Source organism: Passer domesticus, chromosome 8 (genome assembly GCF_036417665.1).
Source record: "Passer domesticus isolate bPasDom1 chromosome 8, bPasDom1.hap1, whole genome shotgun sequence".
Lineage (NCBI taxonomy): Eukaryota > Metazoa > Chordata > Aves > Passeriformes > Passeridae > Passer > Passer domesticus.
This window is the reverse complement of record NC_087481.1, coordinates 4,735,560-4,754,639: the sequence shown is the minus strand read 5'-3', so window position 1 is coordinate 4,754,639 and position 19,080 is coordinate 4,735,560. Positions and strand designations below refer to the sequence as shown.

The window sequence follows — 19,080 nt, the reverse complement described above, 5'->3', positions numbered from 1 at the left end:
TGCAGCCCAGGCTGTCCTACGGTGTCCCTGCCCTGTGCCTCTGTCCCTGCAGGCTGTCATCATCCCCTGGCTGCCCCACCTGGCTGGCCCCTTCCTTTGCTGACAGCTCTGCCTCCTGCCTGCCTCTGCCTGCCCACACAAAGCCTTGGGCTGCTCCAGGCTCCTTCTGGGGGATGTTTTGCACCACAGCCCTGCACTGGGAGGAAAATTCCTTTCTCCTGGTGTCCAGTCTGGGCTTCCCAAGCTGCCCTTGGTGCCATTATCTCTTTCTCTGGCTGTTTTATACAATAAAGAAAAACTCCGAGATGTGTGAAACTACCCTTTAATCCCTCCCTGGCTACTCGTATTCTGTCCTCAGTCTCCACACCACTGAGCCCAGAGTCTGCCGCCTCTCACTGCTGGTTATGGGATGAGGCCTCCAAAACTCATCTTGAGAGGTTTTTGGGTCCTCTCCAAGGTCTGTGAAAATGAAAACAGTGGTCAAAATTATTTTCTCCCCAATCTTGCAGTGACAGAACAAGGCTCAATATCTGTGAACTGAATGAGGGTGGATTTACATTTGTTAAAAGGAGGAAATATTTTACAATGAGGAGAGTGCACGAAACTGCAACTGTGTTCTTCCACAGTTGGATTCCCCATCACAGTAATTGTCCAAGAGCAGGACCTTTGTGCAGCCTGACCCAGTGAAACCCATTCATCCCCAAGCACAGAATTCCTGTTGTGTGGGTTCTCTGATGTGCTGGGTGCCATCACAACGCTTCTGGCCAGAATGTCTGTTGAGGGCAGCCAGGCTGCTGCAGGGGCAGTGACCTCACAGCCATCACCATGGCAGCCCTGTGCCCTGGGCCTGGCTCTCCCCTTTCCTCTGCCCCTGCCTTGTCTCTGCTGGCATGAAGAGTTTTGTCATTCATATCTTGTCCCCAAGGTGCTGGGGCCAATGGCTTCCCAGGCAGGCTCCTGGAGCAGAAGTGGCTTTTCAGAGCCCAGGCAGAAATGAGCCCTGAGGCAGCAGCTCTGCAGTGCTGGCCACCAGGCCAGGCTGCCAAGGGAGGCTTCTGGCCATGCCCTGCAAGCAGCTGCTGCTGCCAAGGTGCCTTTGGTGCCTCAGGCTCTGCCTGGCACAGCTCCCAGCACGGCACTCTGCCCTTGTGCCCGAGCCCTTCCCTGTGCTGGGGCTGGCCTGGGGCTTTTCCTGCAGCGGGACCTGCCCTGCTCCTGGCACAGGAAAGGCAGTTCCTGCTGGAGCAGGAGGCTCTGCCTGCAATGGGCTCCAACAACTCCAGCAAGGCCCTCTTTGCAAAGCCCCAGTGGGAAATGAATGAGGGGGTCACGCTGCTTTTTGGGTGAAACCAGATTTCTCCATCCCAAATCTGACATCCTGAGAGGGAGAGGAAACTATGGCAGGGATGGAATATTTCACAGAGAAAGCAAGAACCAAGGGACAGCACTGAGAGCTTCTGCAGAGCTGCTGAGCTGGCCCAGCCTGGGCACATCTGACTGTCAGGGAAGCACTTCTGACTAGAAAAGCCCTGTCCCAAATTTTAACAGCAGCGTCTCCTGACATTTCCCTTCTTGGGAGTTGTTGAGATTCCTCCCTGCAGTGGGGACGCCCCTCAAGGTCACTGCTCCAGGCTGAGCCAAAGGGATTTGCCCAGGGTCATTGGTCTGGGGGAGTGACACAAATCTCTGCTTAAAAACTGGTTTTGCTTTAGCACAGTTGCTTTGAAATAACTTCCTAGAGCTTTATATAATATGTTACAGCTCTTATATCTTGGTGTAAATATTTCTCATTAAGAAAATTTTGTCTAATCATTACCATAATAGATTTTATATAAATATTTATATATGGTATCCCATCTTTAATCCTGTGGACCAAATTGTATAAAGGTTAATTCCACCTTTATAATTCTTTACACAGGAATGCTTGAAAATTCTGGGGTGCAATTGGAACCAGCTGCTCCACAGTTCCTTTCATGGAAGAAGTTTAGAAAGCCTGGAGGTTCTTGGGAGTATTTGGATGTGGATATGACAGTGTGGTCAGAGACAGAGAAAGTAAGATAAGCTTTCCCATGAATTGGTCTGGAAACTTTTAGGGAGCTGGAGAGAAAGAATTGGAAACTATCCACAGGTGGTGTTTGGAATAAGTTGGTTTTTTTCCAAAAAGTTGTTTAATGGAAGGTGTTTTCTTCATTAGCCAATCATGTAAAATGTGTTGATTAAATGACCAATGAGGTCCACTTGTAGCAAACCAAGGTATAAAAGAAGAGGATTGAATAAACCGGGGGCTTTTAGCTCTCAGCATTCTGACCTGAGTCTGTGTCATCTCTGACACCACAGTGACATTTGGGGATCTCTGGGGGCTATTTGGGATCCTTTCTGCAACTCGTGACCTAACAGGAGCTTCTCCAATAAACTTTGCCTGAAGCTCCTGCTGTGCCCATGACAGGAACCCCTGGGAGTGTCTGGGACATCCCGGCTCTTTGGCAGCCTGGGGACTCCTGCGATGTCACCGTGGAGCCCCCATGAGTGCCTGTGACAAATCGGTGCCTTTGCAGCCCAAGGTGCCCTGGGATGTCACCATGGAATGGCTGTGACTGTCTCTGAGCACAGGGCTCTTTACCATCCCCAGAAACCCCTGGGAGGTGTCCATGGAGCCCCTGTCTCTGCCTGTGACATTCCAGCTCTTGAACAGCCTGGAGACTCTTGGAAAGTCCCCATGGAACCCCTCTGAGGGCATGTGACAAATCTGATCCTTAGTAGGCAACCACCCCCAGCCCCTGTTGCTATGGTCAGTTTCCATGGCAACCATCCCCAGCCCCCTGTTGCTATGGTCAGTTTCCGTGGCAACCATCCCCAGACCCCTGTTGCCATGCTCAGTCCCTTGGCAGCTCCATGCAGACCCCATGCCAGGGGTGGTTGCCATGGCAACCATTGGCAGCCCCATCCCCAGAGTCATGGGATCCCAGATCCACAGAACTGGCTGAGCTGGGAGGGACCCATCAGGATCCTGGAGTCCAACTTCTGGCCCTGCACAGGACACCCCAACAATGCCAGCCTGGGCCTGGCAGCGCTGTCCAAATGCTGCTGGAGCTCAGAGAGCCCTGGAGCTGGGAGCCTTCCCTGGGGAGCCTGGGCAGTGCCCCAGCAGCCTCTGGGGAAAAACCTTTTCCTGAGATCCATCCTCAGCCTGCCCTGACTCAGCTGCAGCCGTTCCCTCCAGTGCTGTCCCTGGGCACCAGAGGGAAGAGGTTCCCACAGCCCCAGGCAGGGACCCGCTCCCAAGGCTGTTGCCATGGCCACCAGGGCTGGGACCAGCTGGGATGCTCGGTTTCCACAGGCTGGGGTTTAGGAATGGGATTCCCCAATTTCCTGCTCCCACTAAAACCGCACTGCTGCTCGCTGCCCTCCCACCTCCCATGGAAATAACAAAAGGCAAAGATCCTGGGCTGGGATAAGAACAATTTATTTGGAACAGCAATGAGATAAAAACAAACAGTAAGAGAAACAATATTGACAACAGAAGGGTTATAAAAAAGGGAAAACTACAACAAAACTGACTGCATCTTCCTGGCCATAACTTCCTCCTGCCTGGAAAGGACACCCTTCTCCTCAGGGGGAGATAGAGAGAGACAGTCCCTTTCCTGCCCCTGGCAATGACCTGAGGTCGGAGTGAATGCAATGACACAGCCCTGGCCAGACCCTCATGTTCTTCAGGCTCACATCATGTCATTGGCAGGGGCAGGAAAACAAACAGGTGTCTTCCCAGCATGGATCACAGTGAACACGTATCACCAGGGCCCTTCCAAACGTGGTTCTCCCATGGGGGATGAAGTTGGAGCAGTGCACAAAGCTCTTCCTGCAGTTGCAGCATTTGCATGTCTTCCCTTACTGGTGACTGTGTTGGTGTCTGCTCAAATGAGAGCTCTGTCTGAAGCTCTTCCCACACTGGGGACACTCGTAGGGCCTCTCCCTGGTATGGATGCGCTGGTGGGTGACAAGGTGGGAGTTGCGGTTGAAGCCCTTCCCGCAGTCAGAGCAGCGGAAGGGCCTCTCATCTGTGTGAATCCGCTGGTGCTGGAGGAGACAGGAGCTCATGTGAAACCTCTTCCCACACTGGGGACACTCGTAGGGCTTCTCCCCAGTGTGGATGCGCTGGTGCTTCATGAGGTAGGAGTTGTACTTGAAGCTCTTCCCACAGTCAGAGCAGCAGAAGGGCCTCTCATCTGTGTAATTCGCTGGTGCTGGAGGAGATGGGAGCTGGTGTGAAACCTCTTCTGGCACTCAGGACACTCGTAGGGCCTCTCCCCAGTGTGGATGTGTTGATGCCTGACAAGTTCTGAGCTGCAGCTGAAGCCCTTCCCACATTCCCCACACTCGTAGGCCCATTCCCCAGTGTGGATCATCTGGTGGCTGATCAGGGTGCTGCTGTGCCTGAAGCTCTTCCCACACTCCAAGCACTTGTAGGGCTTCTCCCCATCAGGAAGCTGCTCATGGACCACCAGCTCTGATCCCTGGCTGAAGCTCTGTCCACCTTCCTGGCACAGGGTGGATCTTTCCTCCTCAGAGCACCCTGGGCTGGGTTTGAAGCCCCTCCTCCTGTGGGATCTCAGGGAATTTTCCTCCTTGTTAGATTCCTGTGCCATGGAGCCGCTCAAATCTGCCTCTTCCATGAGGTTCTGCCATGGGGATTTGTCCTCCCTGGTCTCTATTCTCAGCTTGTCTGAGGAAGGCAGGGCAAGGAGAGGATGGGATTTGCCTCTGTGCCAGAGGGAAGGGGAAGGAAATCCTCCCAGTGCATCCCTGGCAGGACGGCATTGGCAGTGGGGCTGTCCTGCAGCCTTGGGCTGTGCTGGGCTGGGAGATGGAGCAGGAGAGATAAGGAAAGGGGCCCTGACTTCCTCCTCACCTGCCTGAGTGTCTCGGGGCATCTTCCTCTTCCTTGAAGCCTTCTCCTCCATCTGGCAGTGGGTTTGGGATGTAAAATTCTGTTTTGGGAGGAAAACAAGAGATGAGTGCATTGAGTTCTGTACTGGCTTGAGGTCAAACCAGGGGGAGATTTTAAGCCAGAATTACAATTTAACAAGAAAATTAAGATCAAGACAATGATACAGAAACACTGCCTTAAACTGACAGAGTCAGGATATAACCTGGCACCCTGCTGGTCAGGGTGCTGGTAGGAGTCCCATTAAATGGTGGCTGCAGTCCTGTTGCAGTGATGATCGTGATTCTGTCAAGGCAGTGATCCTGGAGAAGGGTCTGGTCTTCCTCTGAAGGTCCAGTGGTGGTGATGGAGCTCTTGTCCTCTAGGAATCCAGTAGCCAAGGTGCTCCTGGTGTCAGAAGCCTCAGCTTATATCCAGGTAGGAATGCTTGGCTCCTCCCCCTGGGCGGAGCATCCCACAATGGGATGATGTAATTTTACCAGTCCTGCAGGGACACTCAATGGCCCATTCACAGAAGAGAGCCCCTGGAGGGTGTTATCAGGTCTGAGTCATGGAAGAGATAAAGAACACTGCCCCACCTGTTTATAACAATTTATGAAGATGGTGATGGAAAACATGCATTTGGTTACATCCTACACTGCAACCTGAAACAGTGGAGTAATCCCTGCTCGGGGGGTGAACACCACCCCCCTTACCCAAACTGGCTCAGGTGTAAAACACTCACCCCGGGAAGGCCTCACACACAGGGAACAATGTCACACTTGCCCTGACCCAGGGGAGGTCTCTGTCCCTGTCACTCTCCTGCCCTCCCCCCTTTTTTATCTTGTATTCCATCTCTCTCTACCTCACATTTACTGTTCAATAAAATCCACTTTGCATTTGGTCTCGTTAGCACCTTAATTGGGGCAGAGGCATCTCTCTAACAATTTTCTTAACCAGATTGTGTATAATATTTTGACACAGTGCGTTTAGGCAGTGTTGTCTGACCCCAAGTGCCTTTGTCAGCAGCATGGTCCCCTCCTCTGTGGGAGGAGGGCTCTTTCTTTCCAGAGGAACTCTTGGAAACTTGGATGCAAATTCCTCTGAGCGACTTGTGGGAGAACTGATGAGGAAAATGGATGTTGTGGGTGGCCAGTGTAAAGAAAATATTTTGTTGTCTTTCCATGAAATGTTTGTTAAATCACTGGAGGAAAGTGAGCAAATGTTACCATTGAGGCTGACAAGGTTCATTCAGGTTGAGGAACACAAGGCTACTAAACGTCCCAGAAGAAGCCCAGCTCAAGTAGCTAAATTCCCAAATAACTCCAGAATTCTGAGGCTTGGGGACTTTGCCAAATGTGAGAATCATTATTTTCTGTGTTCCTGTCACCTTTGTCACAGCCACCCAGATTTTTTCCTTCCTTTCAATAATCTGTATTGGGTCAAATTTTCACTTTTTCTTTTTTTTTTTTTCTTTTTTTTTTTTTTTTTTTTAATCAGAATCTTCCAGCAGCTGAGCTGGAGCTGTGCAGGAACCAATGAAATTTGGAATTTACACTGAATTGCTTCTGTTGTTGGTTTATTAATGTTTGGGATTTATTTGCATTTTCCTCACATGTGACTTGTGAGAAAATCAAATCTTCATCAAAGTGATTTATGCAGATTGAAGTTTGATTTCTGCCAAGTTTATTTTGTCCAGTGCTCAGGGGATGCTGGAAGGGTCTCTGTGCCTCTCACCCTGGGGGATGCTTGGGAAGGGCTTGGGGGGGGTTGTCCCTCTCACCCCAGGCCGTTCTTGAGGGGGTGTCCCTGTCCCCCAGGGGGTGTCCCTGTCCTAGTCACCCCAGGCCATTCCCCAGGGCGTCTCCATCATTCTCACCCTAGGGAATGCCTGGGGGCTCTCCATCCCTCTCAGCCCCATGCCAATGGGGTGCTCAGGGCATTCTCTGTACCCTCGCCCTGGGGGATGCTCAGGGGTCTCCATCCCACTGGCCTCAGAGAATGCTTGTGCAGGGCTGGGGACCAGGGGCTCTGCGTCCCTCTCACCACTGAGGGTGCTCGGGGTTGGGGGGACTCTCCGACCTTCTCATCCCTGGGGAGGCCGTGGGGGTCTCTGTCCCTCTCAGCCCTGGTGTGACCCCTGGTCTTCCCTCTGGTGCCCAGGGACAGGACTGGAGGGAACGGCTGCAGCTGAGTCAGGGCAGGCTCAGGTTGGATCTCAGGAAAAGGTTTTTCCCCAGAAGCTGCTGGGGTAGTGCCCAGGCTCCCCAGGGAAGGCTCCCAGCTCCAGGGCTCTCTGAGCTCCAGCAGCATTTGGACAGCACTGCCAGGCTCTGGCTGGCATTGTTGGGGTGTCCTGTGCAGGGCCAGCAGTTGGACTCCAGGATCCTGATGGGTCCCTCCCAGCTCAGCCAGTTCTGTGGATCTGGGATCCCATGACCCATAGCAACAGGGTCCTGGTGATGGTTGCCTGCTAAGGATCAGATTTGTCACAGGCCCTCAGAGGGGTTCCATGGGGACTTTCCAAGTCTCCAGGCTGTTCAAGAGCTGGAATGTCACAGGCAGAGACAGGGGCTCCATGGACACCTCCCAGGGGTTTCTGGGGATGGTAAGGAGCCCTGTGCTCAGAGGCAGTCACAGCCATTCCATGGTGAAATCCCAGGAGTCCCCAGGCTGACAAAGAGCTGGGATGTCCCATTCACAGAGGTTCCTGGCAGAGTGGGAGCTTCAGGCAAAGTTTATTACAGAGGCTCCTGTTGGGTCTCGAGGTGCAGAAAGGAGCCCTAATAGGCCCCACAGTTTCCCAAATACCCCCAAGGACCTCCAGGATTTGTTAATCCCTGGTGTGAGAGGAGCCTTAGAACAGCTGGTTCCAACCCCAGCCCTAGACTTTTCAAGAATTTTTATGTAAAGAATTATAAAGGTGGAATTAGACCTTTATAGAATTTGTCACACAGAATTAAGGCTGGCAAGCTGGAGGTATTTATATTTGTATATATATATATATATATATATTCTATAATGGTAATGATTAGAAACAATTATCTTCAAAATAATCAGAAATATTTATTCTAAGGTATAAGAGCTGTAACATATTATATTGTATAGAGCACTAGGCAGTGATTTCAAAGCAATTTTATTAAAGCAAAACTAGTAATTAAGCAGAACAATGATGGTGGGACTGAGTCACAGCCTGGAGCTGTGACCTTGAGCAGTGTCTCCACTGCGGGGAGGAATCTCCACACTCCACAAGAAGGGAAATGTCAGGAGATGCTGCTGTTAAAATTTGGGACGGGGCTTTTCTAGTCTGAAGTGCTGCCCTGTCAGTCAGATGTGCACAGGCTGGTCCATCTTGGCAGCTCTGCGGAAGCTCTCAGTGCTGTCCCTTGGGTGTTCCTTTCTCTGGGCATTTTTCCAGCTCTGCCACAGCTCCAGCTCCCTCTGAGAATGTGGAACTTTGAGATGGAGGAGTCAGGCTGGTTTCAGCTTTATTCACCCCAAAAGCAGCATGACCCCCCCTCATTCATTTCCCGCTGGGGGCTTTGCAAATAGGGCCTGGCTGGAGTTGTTGGAGCCCATGGCAGGCAAAGCCTCCTGCTCCAGCAGGAACTGCCTTTCCTGTGCAGGAGCAGGGCAGGTCCCGCTGCAGGAAAAGCCCCAGGCCAGGCCCAGCACAGGGAAGGGCTCGGGCACAAGGGCAGAGTGCCGTGCTGGGAGCTGTGCCAGGCAGAGCCTGAGGCACCAAAGGCACCTTGGCAGCAGCAGCTGCTTGCAGGCCATGGCCAGAAGCCTCCCTTGGCAGCCTGGCCTGGTGGCCAGCACTGCAGAGCTGCTGCCTCAGGGCTCATTTCTGCCTGGGCTCTGAAAAGCCACTTCTGCTCCAGGAGCCTGCCTGGGAAGCCATTGGCCCCAGCACCTTGGGCACAAGATATGAATGACAAAACTCTTCATGCCAGCAGAGACAAGGCAGGGGCAGAGGAAAGGGGAGAGCCAGGCCCAGGGCACAGGGCTGCCATGGTGATGGCTGTGAGGTCACTGCCCCTGCAGCAGCCTGGCTGCCCTCAGCAGACATTCTGGCCAGAAACGTTGTGAGGGCACCCAGCACAGCAGAGAACCCCCATGACAGCAATTCTGTCCTTGGGGATAAGTGGGTTTCACTAGTTCAGGTTATAAAAGCTCCTGTTCTTGGACAATTCCTGTGTTTCCTGTGATGGGGAATCCACTTTTCTGGGAAAACAGTTGCAGTTTTGTGCCACTGTCATAATTGTAAAATATTTCTCCTTCTAACAAATGTAAATCCACCCTCATTCAGTTGAGAGTTATTGACTCTTGTTCTATTACTGCAAGATGTGGAACAAAATAATGTTGACCACTATTTTTCCATTTTCACAGACCTTGGAAAGTAACCAAAAATCTCCCAAGATGGGGTTTGGACGCCTCATCGCATAACCAGGAGGTAGAAGGTGGTAGCTCTCAGCTCAGTGGTGTGGAGACTGAGGACAGAACAGGAGCAGCCCAAGAGGGATTGAAGGGTGGTTTCAGAGAGGCTGGAGTTTTTCTTCATTGTGTAAAACACCCAGAGAAAGAAATAATGGCACCAAGGGTGTGGAGTTCCCCCACCCCAGGAAGCAGGCATTCTACCCAGACAGACAGCATCAAGTGAGGAGCATGATTTAAAGAGGATTCCGCCCCTCCACCCTGTGGGGCACGACCCTGCAAGCCCAGGAAAAGACACTCCACCCCATCTGGTCAAATTTGGAGTGGCCACAGAACATTTTTCCTTTTCTGTAAAACTCATTGGTCCAAATTCTACTGCAAAGTCCCCGCCATCGATTTTTCCATTGGTTGTCCTCCTCTATCCACTCCTTTGCAGTGCCCTACTCCTTCTGCTATTGGACCCCGACCCTAAACTCCACCCCTACCCTGTCATCTAAAACCAATGACAAGCCACCACCCCCTCTCCCGATTTGTTTCTTGTTTTGGTCCCTGGCACAAAAAAGGATCCTGGGCTTTGCTAAACCAAGACCAATCCTGTTGCCTTCCTTTCCCTGTTGGTCATCGATGCCTGCCTGAGGTCTGAGACTCCGGGGTCTGGGGGAGTCATTTTGCTGCTTACTGCAGTGGAACACAACACAAGGGCAGCTGGGGGGGCCAAGACTGGACACTAGGATTAAGGAATTTCCCTCCCAGTGCAGGGCTGTGGTGCAGAAGGAGCCTGGAGCAGCCCAAGGCTTTGTGTGGGCAGGCAGAGGCAGGCAGGAGGCAGAGCTGCCAGCAAAGGAAGGGGCCAGCCAGGTGGGGCAGCCGGGGGATGACGACAGCCTGCAGGGACAGAGGCGCAGGGCAGGGACACCGTAGGACAGCCTGGGCTGCACAGGGCACAGGGATGGGCAGCAGCTGCAAGGCCCTGACAGAGCCAACTTGGGCAGCACTTTGGCCATGGCTGCTGGCCCTGGGCCTGAGCCAGGAGGGGACAAGTGACCCTTGCAGGCCTGGGGCCTCATTGCCTCCTTGTCCCTGCTCAGCAGCCTGGCAGGGGCCACCCCATGGTGCTGCCCTTGGCATTGCACATCCCCACATGCCAGTGCCCATCCAGGGAAGAGCCCTGAGCAAGGAGGGAGGGACAGGATCTGCCTGGCCAGGGGCTGGGACTCAGGCCTTGGCCCTTTGCATTCCTGAAACACATCCAGGTTTGCTCAGCACCAGAGACACCTTTCCCTTGCTTGTTTCCACCTGTGATCACTGCCTCCAGTGTTCTGCTCTACCTGGAACCTGGGAACACATTCACATGAGTTGTGTCCCTCCTTGGGACCCATTAGAAGTTAAAGAAAGTTTGAAGTTTGAATCTGATTTGGAGTTCTTGAGAAGTTCTTTGAGGATACTCTGAGGGACTCAGTCTGATGCAAAGAGCACCAAAGCCCCAGAGGGTGATTAAAGTCCTTGTGCTGTGTCTGTGCTGCTGAGCTGGGCCGGGCTCCTGGCCCAGAGGCAGCTCCTGGCAAGGGCAGCGCTGCAGAGAGACAGCTCTGGCCAGGAGCAGCTCCTGTGCACAGCCCAGCAGGGCTGGGGCACTGCCAGGGCAGCTCAGGGACACCAGCAGGGCACAGCCAGAGCTGACAGGGGCTCAGCACTGGCAGGGGCTGGGGGATGTCCCAGAGGGGGCTGTGTCACAGCGGCACCTCTGTGGCTGTGTCCTAGAGGCACAGAGCAGCTGTGATGTCAGCAAGGGGCTGTGTGACAGCACAGAGTGGGCTGTGTGAGGTCACAGACTGGGCTGTGACATCACAGAGTTTGTTGTGTGAGGTCATAGAGGGGATTCTGTGACATCGCAGAGCAGGCTGTGACTTCATGGCATGGCTGTATGACATCATAGGGCAGGCTGTGAGGTCAAAGTGTGTGCTGTAGCATTTAAGAGTGCCAGTATGACATCACAGAGAGTGTTTTGTGACATCACTGAGGGAGTTGTGAAATCACATAGCTGTCTGTGATATCATGGAGTAGAGTATGAGGCCATAGAGCAGATCCTGCCATCATAGAGGGTGGCTCTGTGGCATCAGAGAGTGGGTTGTGACATTCTAGGTGACTGTGTAACATCATAGAGCAGGCTGTGACATCACATGGTGACATTGTGACATCGCAGACTCTTCTGAGACATCTCAGTGCAGCTGCATGACATTCCAGGGTGACATCCCAGAGTTGGCTCTGTGACACCAAAAGGGTGCTGTGTGACATCATAGGGGGCTCTGTGACATCACATGATGCTGTGTGACATCACAGGCTGACTGTGTGACTTCATAGGGGGCTCTGACATCACAGGTGGCTGTGTGATGTCACTGGGGAGGTCACTCTGCCCCAGCTCCCCTCACAGTTCCCCCAGAGCAGTCCAACGCTGCTCGTGCACAGCGGGGTCCCCTGTCCCCCCGGTCCCCCCGCTCCCGGTGCTGCAGCCTCCCCCAGAGGATGTTCCACGAGATCGACCCCAGAGCCTGACACGGGGACGGGGGGCTGGGGCCTTGGGGGGTGGGACAGGGGGACAGGGACCCCCCGGCAGCATCCCTGTGTCCCCCAGGGCCAGAGCCTGGGCCAGGGCTCCTTCACCCTGTTCTGAATGAGGGTTTGAGAGCGCTGAAAATATCCCCAGCAAGGGAGCAGCAACAACCAGATTTAATATTAAGGGACAGCACCACAAACTTCCTTGGCAAGACACATTGTTGACTGGACACTTCAGGCACACCAAAGAAACAAAGCAACAAAAAAACCAAACCAAATCCAGGCAATCGAACCAGAGATGAACTGAGAACTGTCCCTGACTCTGTGTGTGACACAAGGACAGTGAGGGCAATGGTAAAAGGAATACGGCCTAAAAGCGTAACAGAGCTCAAACGTAACAGGACTTAACTTGTACCTCAACCTTAAGTGATAACTTCAGCTTCACAATTTAGCAAAAGAACAGAGCTTAACAGTATTTAACCTAAATTATAACCTATGATTTTTCAATTTAATAGAGGAATAACACTTAATGATGTTCAGCTTAGCTTATAGCATATTAAACATAACAACTTAGCAAAAGAACAACTCTTAGCAGCATTTAATGTCACTTAGACCTTGTGACTTAACCTTTCTTACAGGCCTGACTGACTCAGCTATCCAAGGCACTCAAACCCCTCCGAGAGCAGCATTTCTGCCACATTTCCCCAGCACATCAGGTTTGTGTCCTTTGAGGGACCAGGAACTGGTGAGACTAGAGGCACAGGAAGGTTTCTCTTCATGGAAAACAAAAAATGTGAACATGATAAAATTTAATAAACATCAAAAGCCTTCATTCAGTTTCTTGTGACATCCCAGCAACATCTGACATGTGCACCATCCACAAGGGATTGCCATACAGGAAGGATTTTAGACAAAGACATAAAAAGAGGTGATAGAAAAGATAAAACTCCAACTAAGATGCTGACTAAGGAGGTATTTAAACTTCTGAAAGATTGGGCAATTCCCTGATGCTCAAATCATGAAGCCAATCAAGGATGATACATTGGAATCAGCAGAGAGCATCTGGAGGAAGACTTCTGGGAGCAATGTGAAGGACAAGGATCCAGCTGCTCTAAATGAAGAGATGTCCTTAGACATGGCCATTTCAAAAGGAGAGCTGGAAACACGTAAAGGAGGGGGTCATGAAATATTAGAGTGAATGATGTTCATGGCAAAGATAGAGGGGAAGATCCGTATTCCTCCACTTGCCATAAGTAGAAGAATCTAGTAGAATCAGGAAATTTCTGCTCCTGGTGGGAAAACTTGGCCATTTCTTAAAAGTACTCAAATGACCCAGATAATAAAGATTTCCTTGTATATTATGAAATGTACAAATATTAAAACCTGTGTCCCTTTCCAGGCAGACATCCGCTGTGTGCCCATAAACAGGCAGTGCCACTTGTGCCCTGAGGTGTCCAGCTGGGATTGCATCCCTCCAAGAGCACCTGAGGGAGAGCAGAGCACCTTGCAAGCTGCAGATTGTCCCTGACAGCCCCACAGGGCTCCTGTGCCATCAACATCTGCTCTGCTCCAGTCTGAAACAGGGCCCAGCATGGTGCCGGGATCATCAGAGAGCTGAGGTGTGTGCTGGAATTCAATGCCCTCCCCATCCCGCAGCAGCCCTGCATTTCCCTGCTCCAGCCTGGGTCTCCAGCACAGCCATGGAGGCTCTTTGGGCTCCTGACTGTTCCTGCAGCCCCCAAGGGCAGCTGAGCTCTGCCTGTGGCACAGTCAGGCCTGGCCAGCGCAGGCCATGCTCAGCAATTGCTTGTGTGTGCCTGGCCTTGCTGTCAGCCCCGGCAGCGGCTGCGTGGCCCCTTGGTGGCCCTGTGCTGGCCCAGCCATGGTGGCCCAGCCCCTGTGCAGGCCCAGCCCAGGCCAGGAGTATTGCGGCTGGGAACGGCCCCTGTGCCTTGGTGCCCACAGCAGCCTTGGGGCTCTGTGCCCCATGGCCTCCCTGCTGGGCAGCCTCTGCCAGCTCCTGCACAGCCCCTGGCACCTGTGGGCCTGCACAGACAGCCCTGCCCCGGGCTCTGCCGGCCTCTGGGCCAGCAGAGAGGCTGGCCAGGGCTGGCCATGGCCGGGAAGAGGCCCTGAGCCCCGCAGGAGGATGGAGCTGGGCCACAGCCAAACTCAGCCCAGGCCAAAGCTGGGCTCAGCAGCCAGGGCTGCCAAGGGCTGGGCACAGAGGCTGGCACTGACAAATGTCCTGGGCCCCCTCCCTGCTCTGTCCATGCCCCCAAGGGCACAGAGCAGCCTCCTCTCTGGGGCACTTGCCTCTTTTCAATGCCTTGCACAGGCACTGGCCCTGCCCCACACGGCCTGGGCTGAGTCCTGCCCCTGCACGCCCAGCCAGGCTGAGATGGACACTGATGGTTTCTGGGGCAGGCTCTCTGAGCCCAGCCCAGCTCCCTGCAAGCTCTGCCAGCTGCCCTGAGCTCTGGGCAGCACCAAGGGCCTCTCCCCAGCCCAGCCCAGCCGGCTCTGGCCCCACAGCTCTGCTCAGGCCAGGCTGCTCTGGCCACTGGCCCCATGCCCTCAGCCCCTGCCAAGGGCACAGCAGCAGCTGCAGCTCACACAGGACTCAGCCCCAGCCATGGGGGAAGGTGCTGGGCAAGGCCAAAGGAGGCTCCCTGGCTGCCCTGCTCCCCTCTGGCTCAGGTGCTGAGAGCTCTGCAGCCCCTGCTGCCATCCCATGTGCCCAGGGCAGCACAAGAGCCCCGGCCTTGGGGCCCTCAAGAGCTGCTCCTGCTCCAGGCCCAGGGCCCATCCCAAAGCTGGGGCAGCCACAAAGCTGTGCCCATTTCTGTTCCTTGCTGCTCTGATGGTGATGGATCCTCAGCTACTTGGAGGTCGATGATGAATTTTCCTACTCCAAAGGCCTCTTCTTTCTTGAACTTTTCAGGTATTCAGTGAGAAAAGCTCATAAACATTTGTTTAAAACACCCACACAATAAAAACCCCTGATAATAATTTAAGTTTTTTATTGTTCTCTGGTTAATTTGACAGATTTCAGAAATGTATTCAAAGTGAATATACTGTATTGAAAGCAATGAAGAGAGAATTGCTTTGTCCTGTTTAGTTTTCTTTTCCTGTTTATAGATTGATATCAGCAATGTCCAATTGATATTGACCCCGAGCACCTTCTAACGCTGTCGGAATAGATATGAAAATCAAGACCTTTTATGGCTGACAATCAATCAGACTTTGTCCCTATCACTTCCCCACTGTTATGAATGACGTTCTATATGTCTAATTCAATAAACAACAAAGTTCAATTTAGCAGCAATTTTAATTGAGCAGCAATCATATATAAAATAATACCATCAAATACAATCAAGCAGGTACAAAAAAATTTGGGAGTGGTTCCCATAAAGGATAAGCAAAACCAATTGATCAGGGCATGGGCGGGGTTTTTCTCACCCTGCCTCATGTACAAAAAGAATAGGAATCCAAACACAATTTATATCCTGTATGCTAATACATATTCATCACTTTTTTCCCTGCAAATCTCCTCCTATTTTCTATTCTTGAAATTTATGTCACTATACTGCACAGCACATGCTCTGCTTGTTGCTCAGGGGTCTTCTGGCTCTTTGGTGCTCACATCCGATGAAGGCTTCTCCTCATCATCACTGTCCTTTGAGCAACCCCACTCATTGCACATGTGCCCCAAGTCTTGTGTTATAGAAGCCAGCATTATATTCCAAAAAAAAGCCTTATTATTTCGTAGATACCTGGAATCATCCCATTTTCAGCCATTTCAAGGCTGATTCTCTAGTTATCCTGAGGCCTATTCCATTTTGGAATGTTCCTTATGTCGAACTACATCCAGGATCCTATTTTCTCATTAACATCTGAAAACATTTGTTTTGTGACACTAATAACATATCCTTTTCCTCTATTACTTCTTCTAAAATTTAAGTATTGTTAGCACTACTCATATTCATTTATCACACTGCCATTTCCCTCATCCAACCTCTGGAACTCAGAGCAGCTAAGGAATGGAGTCACATCCAGGGGTGTCCCCAGGGCTCAGGACTGGGGCCAGGTCCGTTAAATCTCTTGTATCAGGATGCTCATCCTGGAGTGGGGGCAAAGCAGCTCGAAGAATTCCTGATTTGCAAAGCTGTCAGTGGTGGATGGAGAAGGGGCTCAGGCTGCTTTTGGTGTTGAGGAAATGCTGAAACCAGCCTGACTCATTTAATCTCCTCCTGTCCTGGCTGATCTCCCCTCTTTCCCCTTCCACCCATTGGCTTTTGTCTCCCACCAGGCCCCCGGTGAAGAGCCTGGCTCTGTGTTCTCCATCCCCTCCTGGCTGGCACTGCCAGGCTGGGATGAGGAGCCCCTCAGCCTTCCCTGCTCTGGGCTGGACAAGCCCAGCTCCCTCAGCCTCTGCTCACAGCCCAAGGGCTCCAGCTCCCACCTTGGAGGCCCTTCCCTAACCCTGCTCCAGCTGCCAGACATCTTTCCTGCCCTGGGAAACCCAAACCCGGTCACAGTGACCTGGATCATCCACGTCCTTGATGTCCTGGTCACACAGCCCTGGCCCCTTGTCCCCATGTCAGGCTCTGGGCTGGATCCTGTGGAACATCCTTTGCTGGAGGCTGTGGCTCCAGGTGGAGCGGGGGGATACCAGGGGACAGGGACCCCGCTGGGCATGAACAGCATTGGACTTGTTGGGAGAAACTGTGAGGGGGAGCTGGGGCAGAGTGAGCAACCCAGTGAACTCACACAGCCCTCCTGGGATGTCACACAGCCCCTCTGGGATGTCACAGCCCATTCTCTAATGTCACACAGCTGGTCTCTGATGCCACAGCCAACTCTGTGATATCACAGTCTGCTCTGTGATGTCAGACCTCTGCTCTGTGAGGTCACTGCTGGCTCTGTGATGTCACAGAGATGGCCTATGATGTCATAGCTGCTCAATGACATTGCATTTCCCCCCTCTGTGATGTCATAGTCTGCTCTGGGATGTCAGACCTCTGCTCTGTGATGTCACTGCTGGCTCTGTGATGTCACAGATGCAGTCTATGATGTCAGAGTTGCTTAATGATCTCACATAACCCACTCTGTTATGTCATAGCCCACTCTGTGACCTCATGTTACCAGAGGATAAATTGTGAGCTCATGTGAGCTGACACCTGGAGCTTGTTCTCCAAAACCCCAGGCCTGTGGAAAGCACACAGTGCCCGTTGTGTGAGAAGGGGAACTGGAAGCTCACCAGCCTCAGTGTCCTGCCAGCTCAGCCAGGCCCACAGGAACATTGGGGTCCAGACCACCAGGGACCACCAGAGAGACCCCCAGGGCAGAAGAACTCATGGGTAAAGAGGAGGGGAAATATGTCAATGATTTTGGGGAAATGATTATCATATGTGTGTTTAGTCTGGGACAATCAATGAATATGTGTGCAAAATACAGAAAAGAAACAGAAACTTTCCTGTACTCAGCATGCAGGGCTTTGGGAGGAGCTCTCCCCCATGCATCCAGCTGAATAAAGAATGCTGCTTCTTAATGCTGCATTGGGCTTAAGGAGTTTTCTGTTTTACGGATTTTTGGTAACACTCCCACTGCCAAGGAAAGCTCTGTCTGCTGCTGTTCACAAACAGAGGAGGGCTGGTGGCAGATGTGGTGGTCAGAGGCTGCCTGGGGCACCATGACCATGAAATAATCAAGTTTTCAATATTCTGGGTAAGCAGGAGGGGCAGCAACAAAACATCTGCACTGGAATTAGGTAGGGCAGACTTTGGCCTATTTAGAATGCATATTTGGGGAGTATCAAATCAGTTACTGATCTTTTAAAGGGAAACAGCCCTTAAAAACAAAGAGGTCCAGGAAGGAGAGAGACATTTCAAGAAAATAATCTTAAAGAGGGAGAAGCACCCTGTCCCAGTGTGGAAAAAGATGAGCTAGTGAGGAAAATTACTGTCCAGGATGCCCATGGAGCTTTTGTGGGGACTCAGGGGAAAACATTATTTAAAACTCAGGAGGTCTCCAAAGATGATGTTAGGTTACACAGAAAAAAAAAGGGAGAGGTGATAACTCAGTTAGAATTTCATGTGGCGGCTTGTATTAAAAAAAAAAAAATTAATGGCAAAAGGAGGGATAAGGAGAACCTCTATGTTTTATTGGATGCAGCAGAGAATAAAATAACTAAAGATAAGGAAAAGGCTGAGCTCCTTAATACCTTGTTTTTCTCAATGTTCAATATTAGAACAGGTTGTCCTCAGGACAAGTGTTCTCCTGAGCTGGTAGATGGGCACAGGGAGCAGAACATCCCCTGGAATCCAGGAGGAAGCAGCTGGGGAGCTGCTGAACCACTCAGGTGCTCACAGGTGGATGGGATCGGATGGGATCCATCCTAGGGGGATGAGGGAGCTGGTGGATGAGCTCCCCAAACTGCTCTCCATCATTTACCATCAGTCCTGGATCAGCAGGGAGGTCCCAGAGGAGTGGAGGTGCCAATGTGAGCCCATCCCCAAGAAGGGCTGGAAGGAGGATCTGAGGAACTCCAGGCCTGTCAGCCTGACCTCAGTGCCAGGCAAGGCTATGGAAGAGATCACCCTGAGTGCCATCACAGGATGGCAGAGGGATCAGAGCTGGCCAGAGTGGATTTGAATATCTGCATAGATTATCTGGATGAGGGGATTGAGTCCAGCACCAGCAAATTTTCAGATGACACCAAGCTGGGTGTGAGTGTGGATCTGCTGCAGGGTAGGAGGGCTCTGCACAGGGCCCTGGACAGGCTGGATCCAGGGCCCAAATCCAACAAGGTGAGGTTGAACAAGTCCCAGTGCCGGGTCCTGCACTTTGGCCACAACAACCCCTGCAGTGCTACAGGCTGGGGACAGAGTGGCTGGACAGCAGCCAGGCAGAAAGGGACCTGCAGGGACTGATGGACAGCAGGCTGGACATGAGGCAGCAGTGTGCCCAGGTGGCCAAGAAGGCCAATGGCTCCTGGCCTGGGTCAGGAATGGTGTGGCCAGCAGGAGCAGGACAGTGATTCTTCCCCTGTGCTCAGCACTCGTTGGGCAGCACCTCGAGTGCTGTGTCCAGTTCTGGGCCCCCAATTTAGGAAGGACATGGAGGGGCTGGAGCGTGTCCAGAGAAGGGCAACAAGGCTGGTGAGG

The 19,080-nt window shown here is 52.2% G+C and overlaps 1 protein-coding gene across 1 annotated transcript in view; it reads right to left on the bottom strand.

Annotated features, from left to right (window-relative positions):
* Positions 1-19,080, bottom strand: part of LOC135305610 (zinc finger protein 850-like) — a 179,042-nt gene that overhangs the window by 114,988 nt on the left and 44,974 nt on the right. The window contains 2 exon segments of the mRNA XM_064429346.1: positions 3,845-4,235; positions 4,238-4,531. Of these exon segments, the coding sequence (XP_064285416.1) occupies positions 3,845-4,235; positions 4,238-4,531 (685 nt within the window).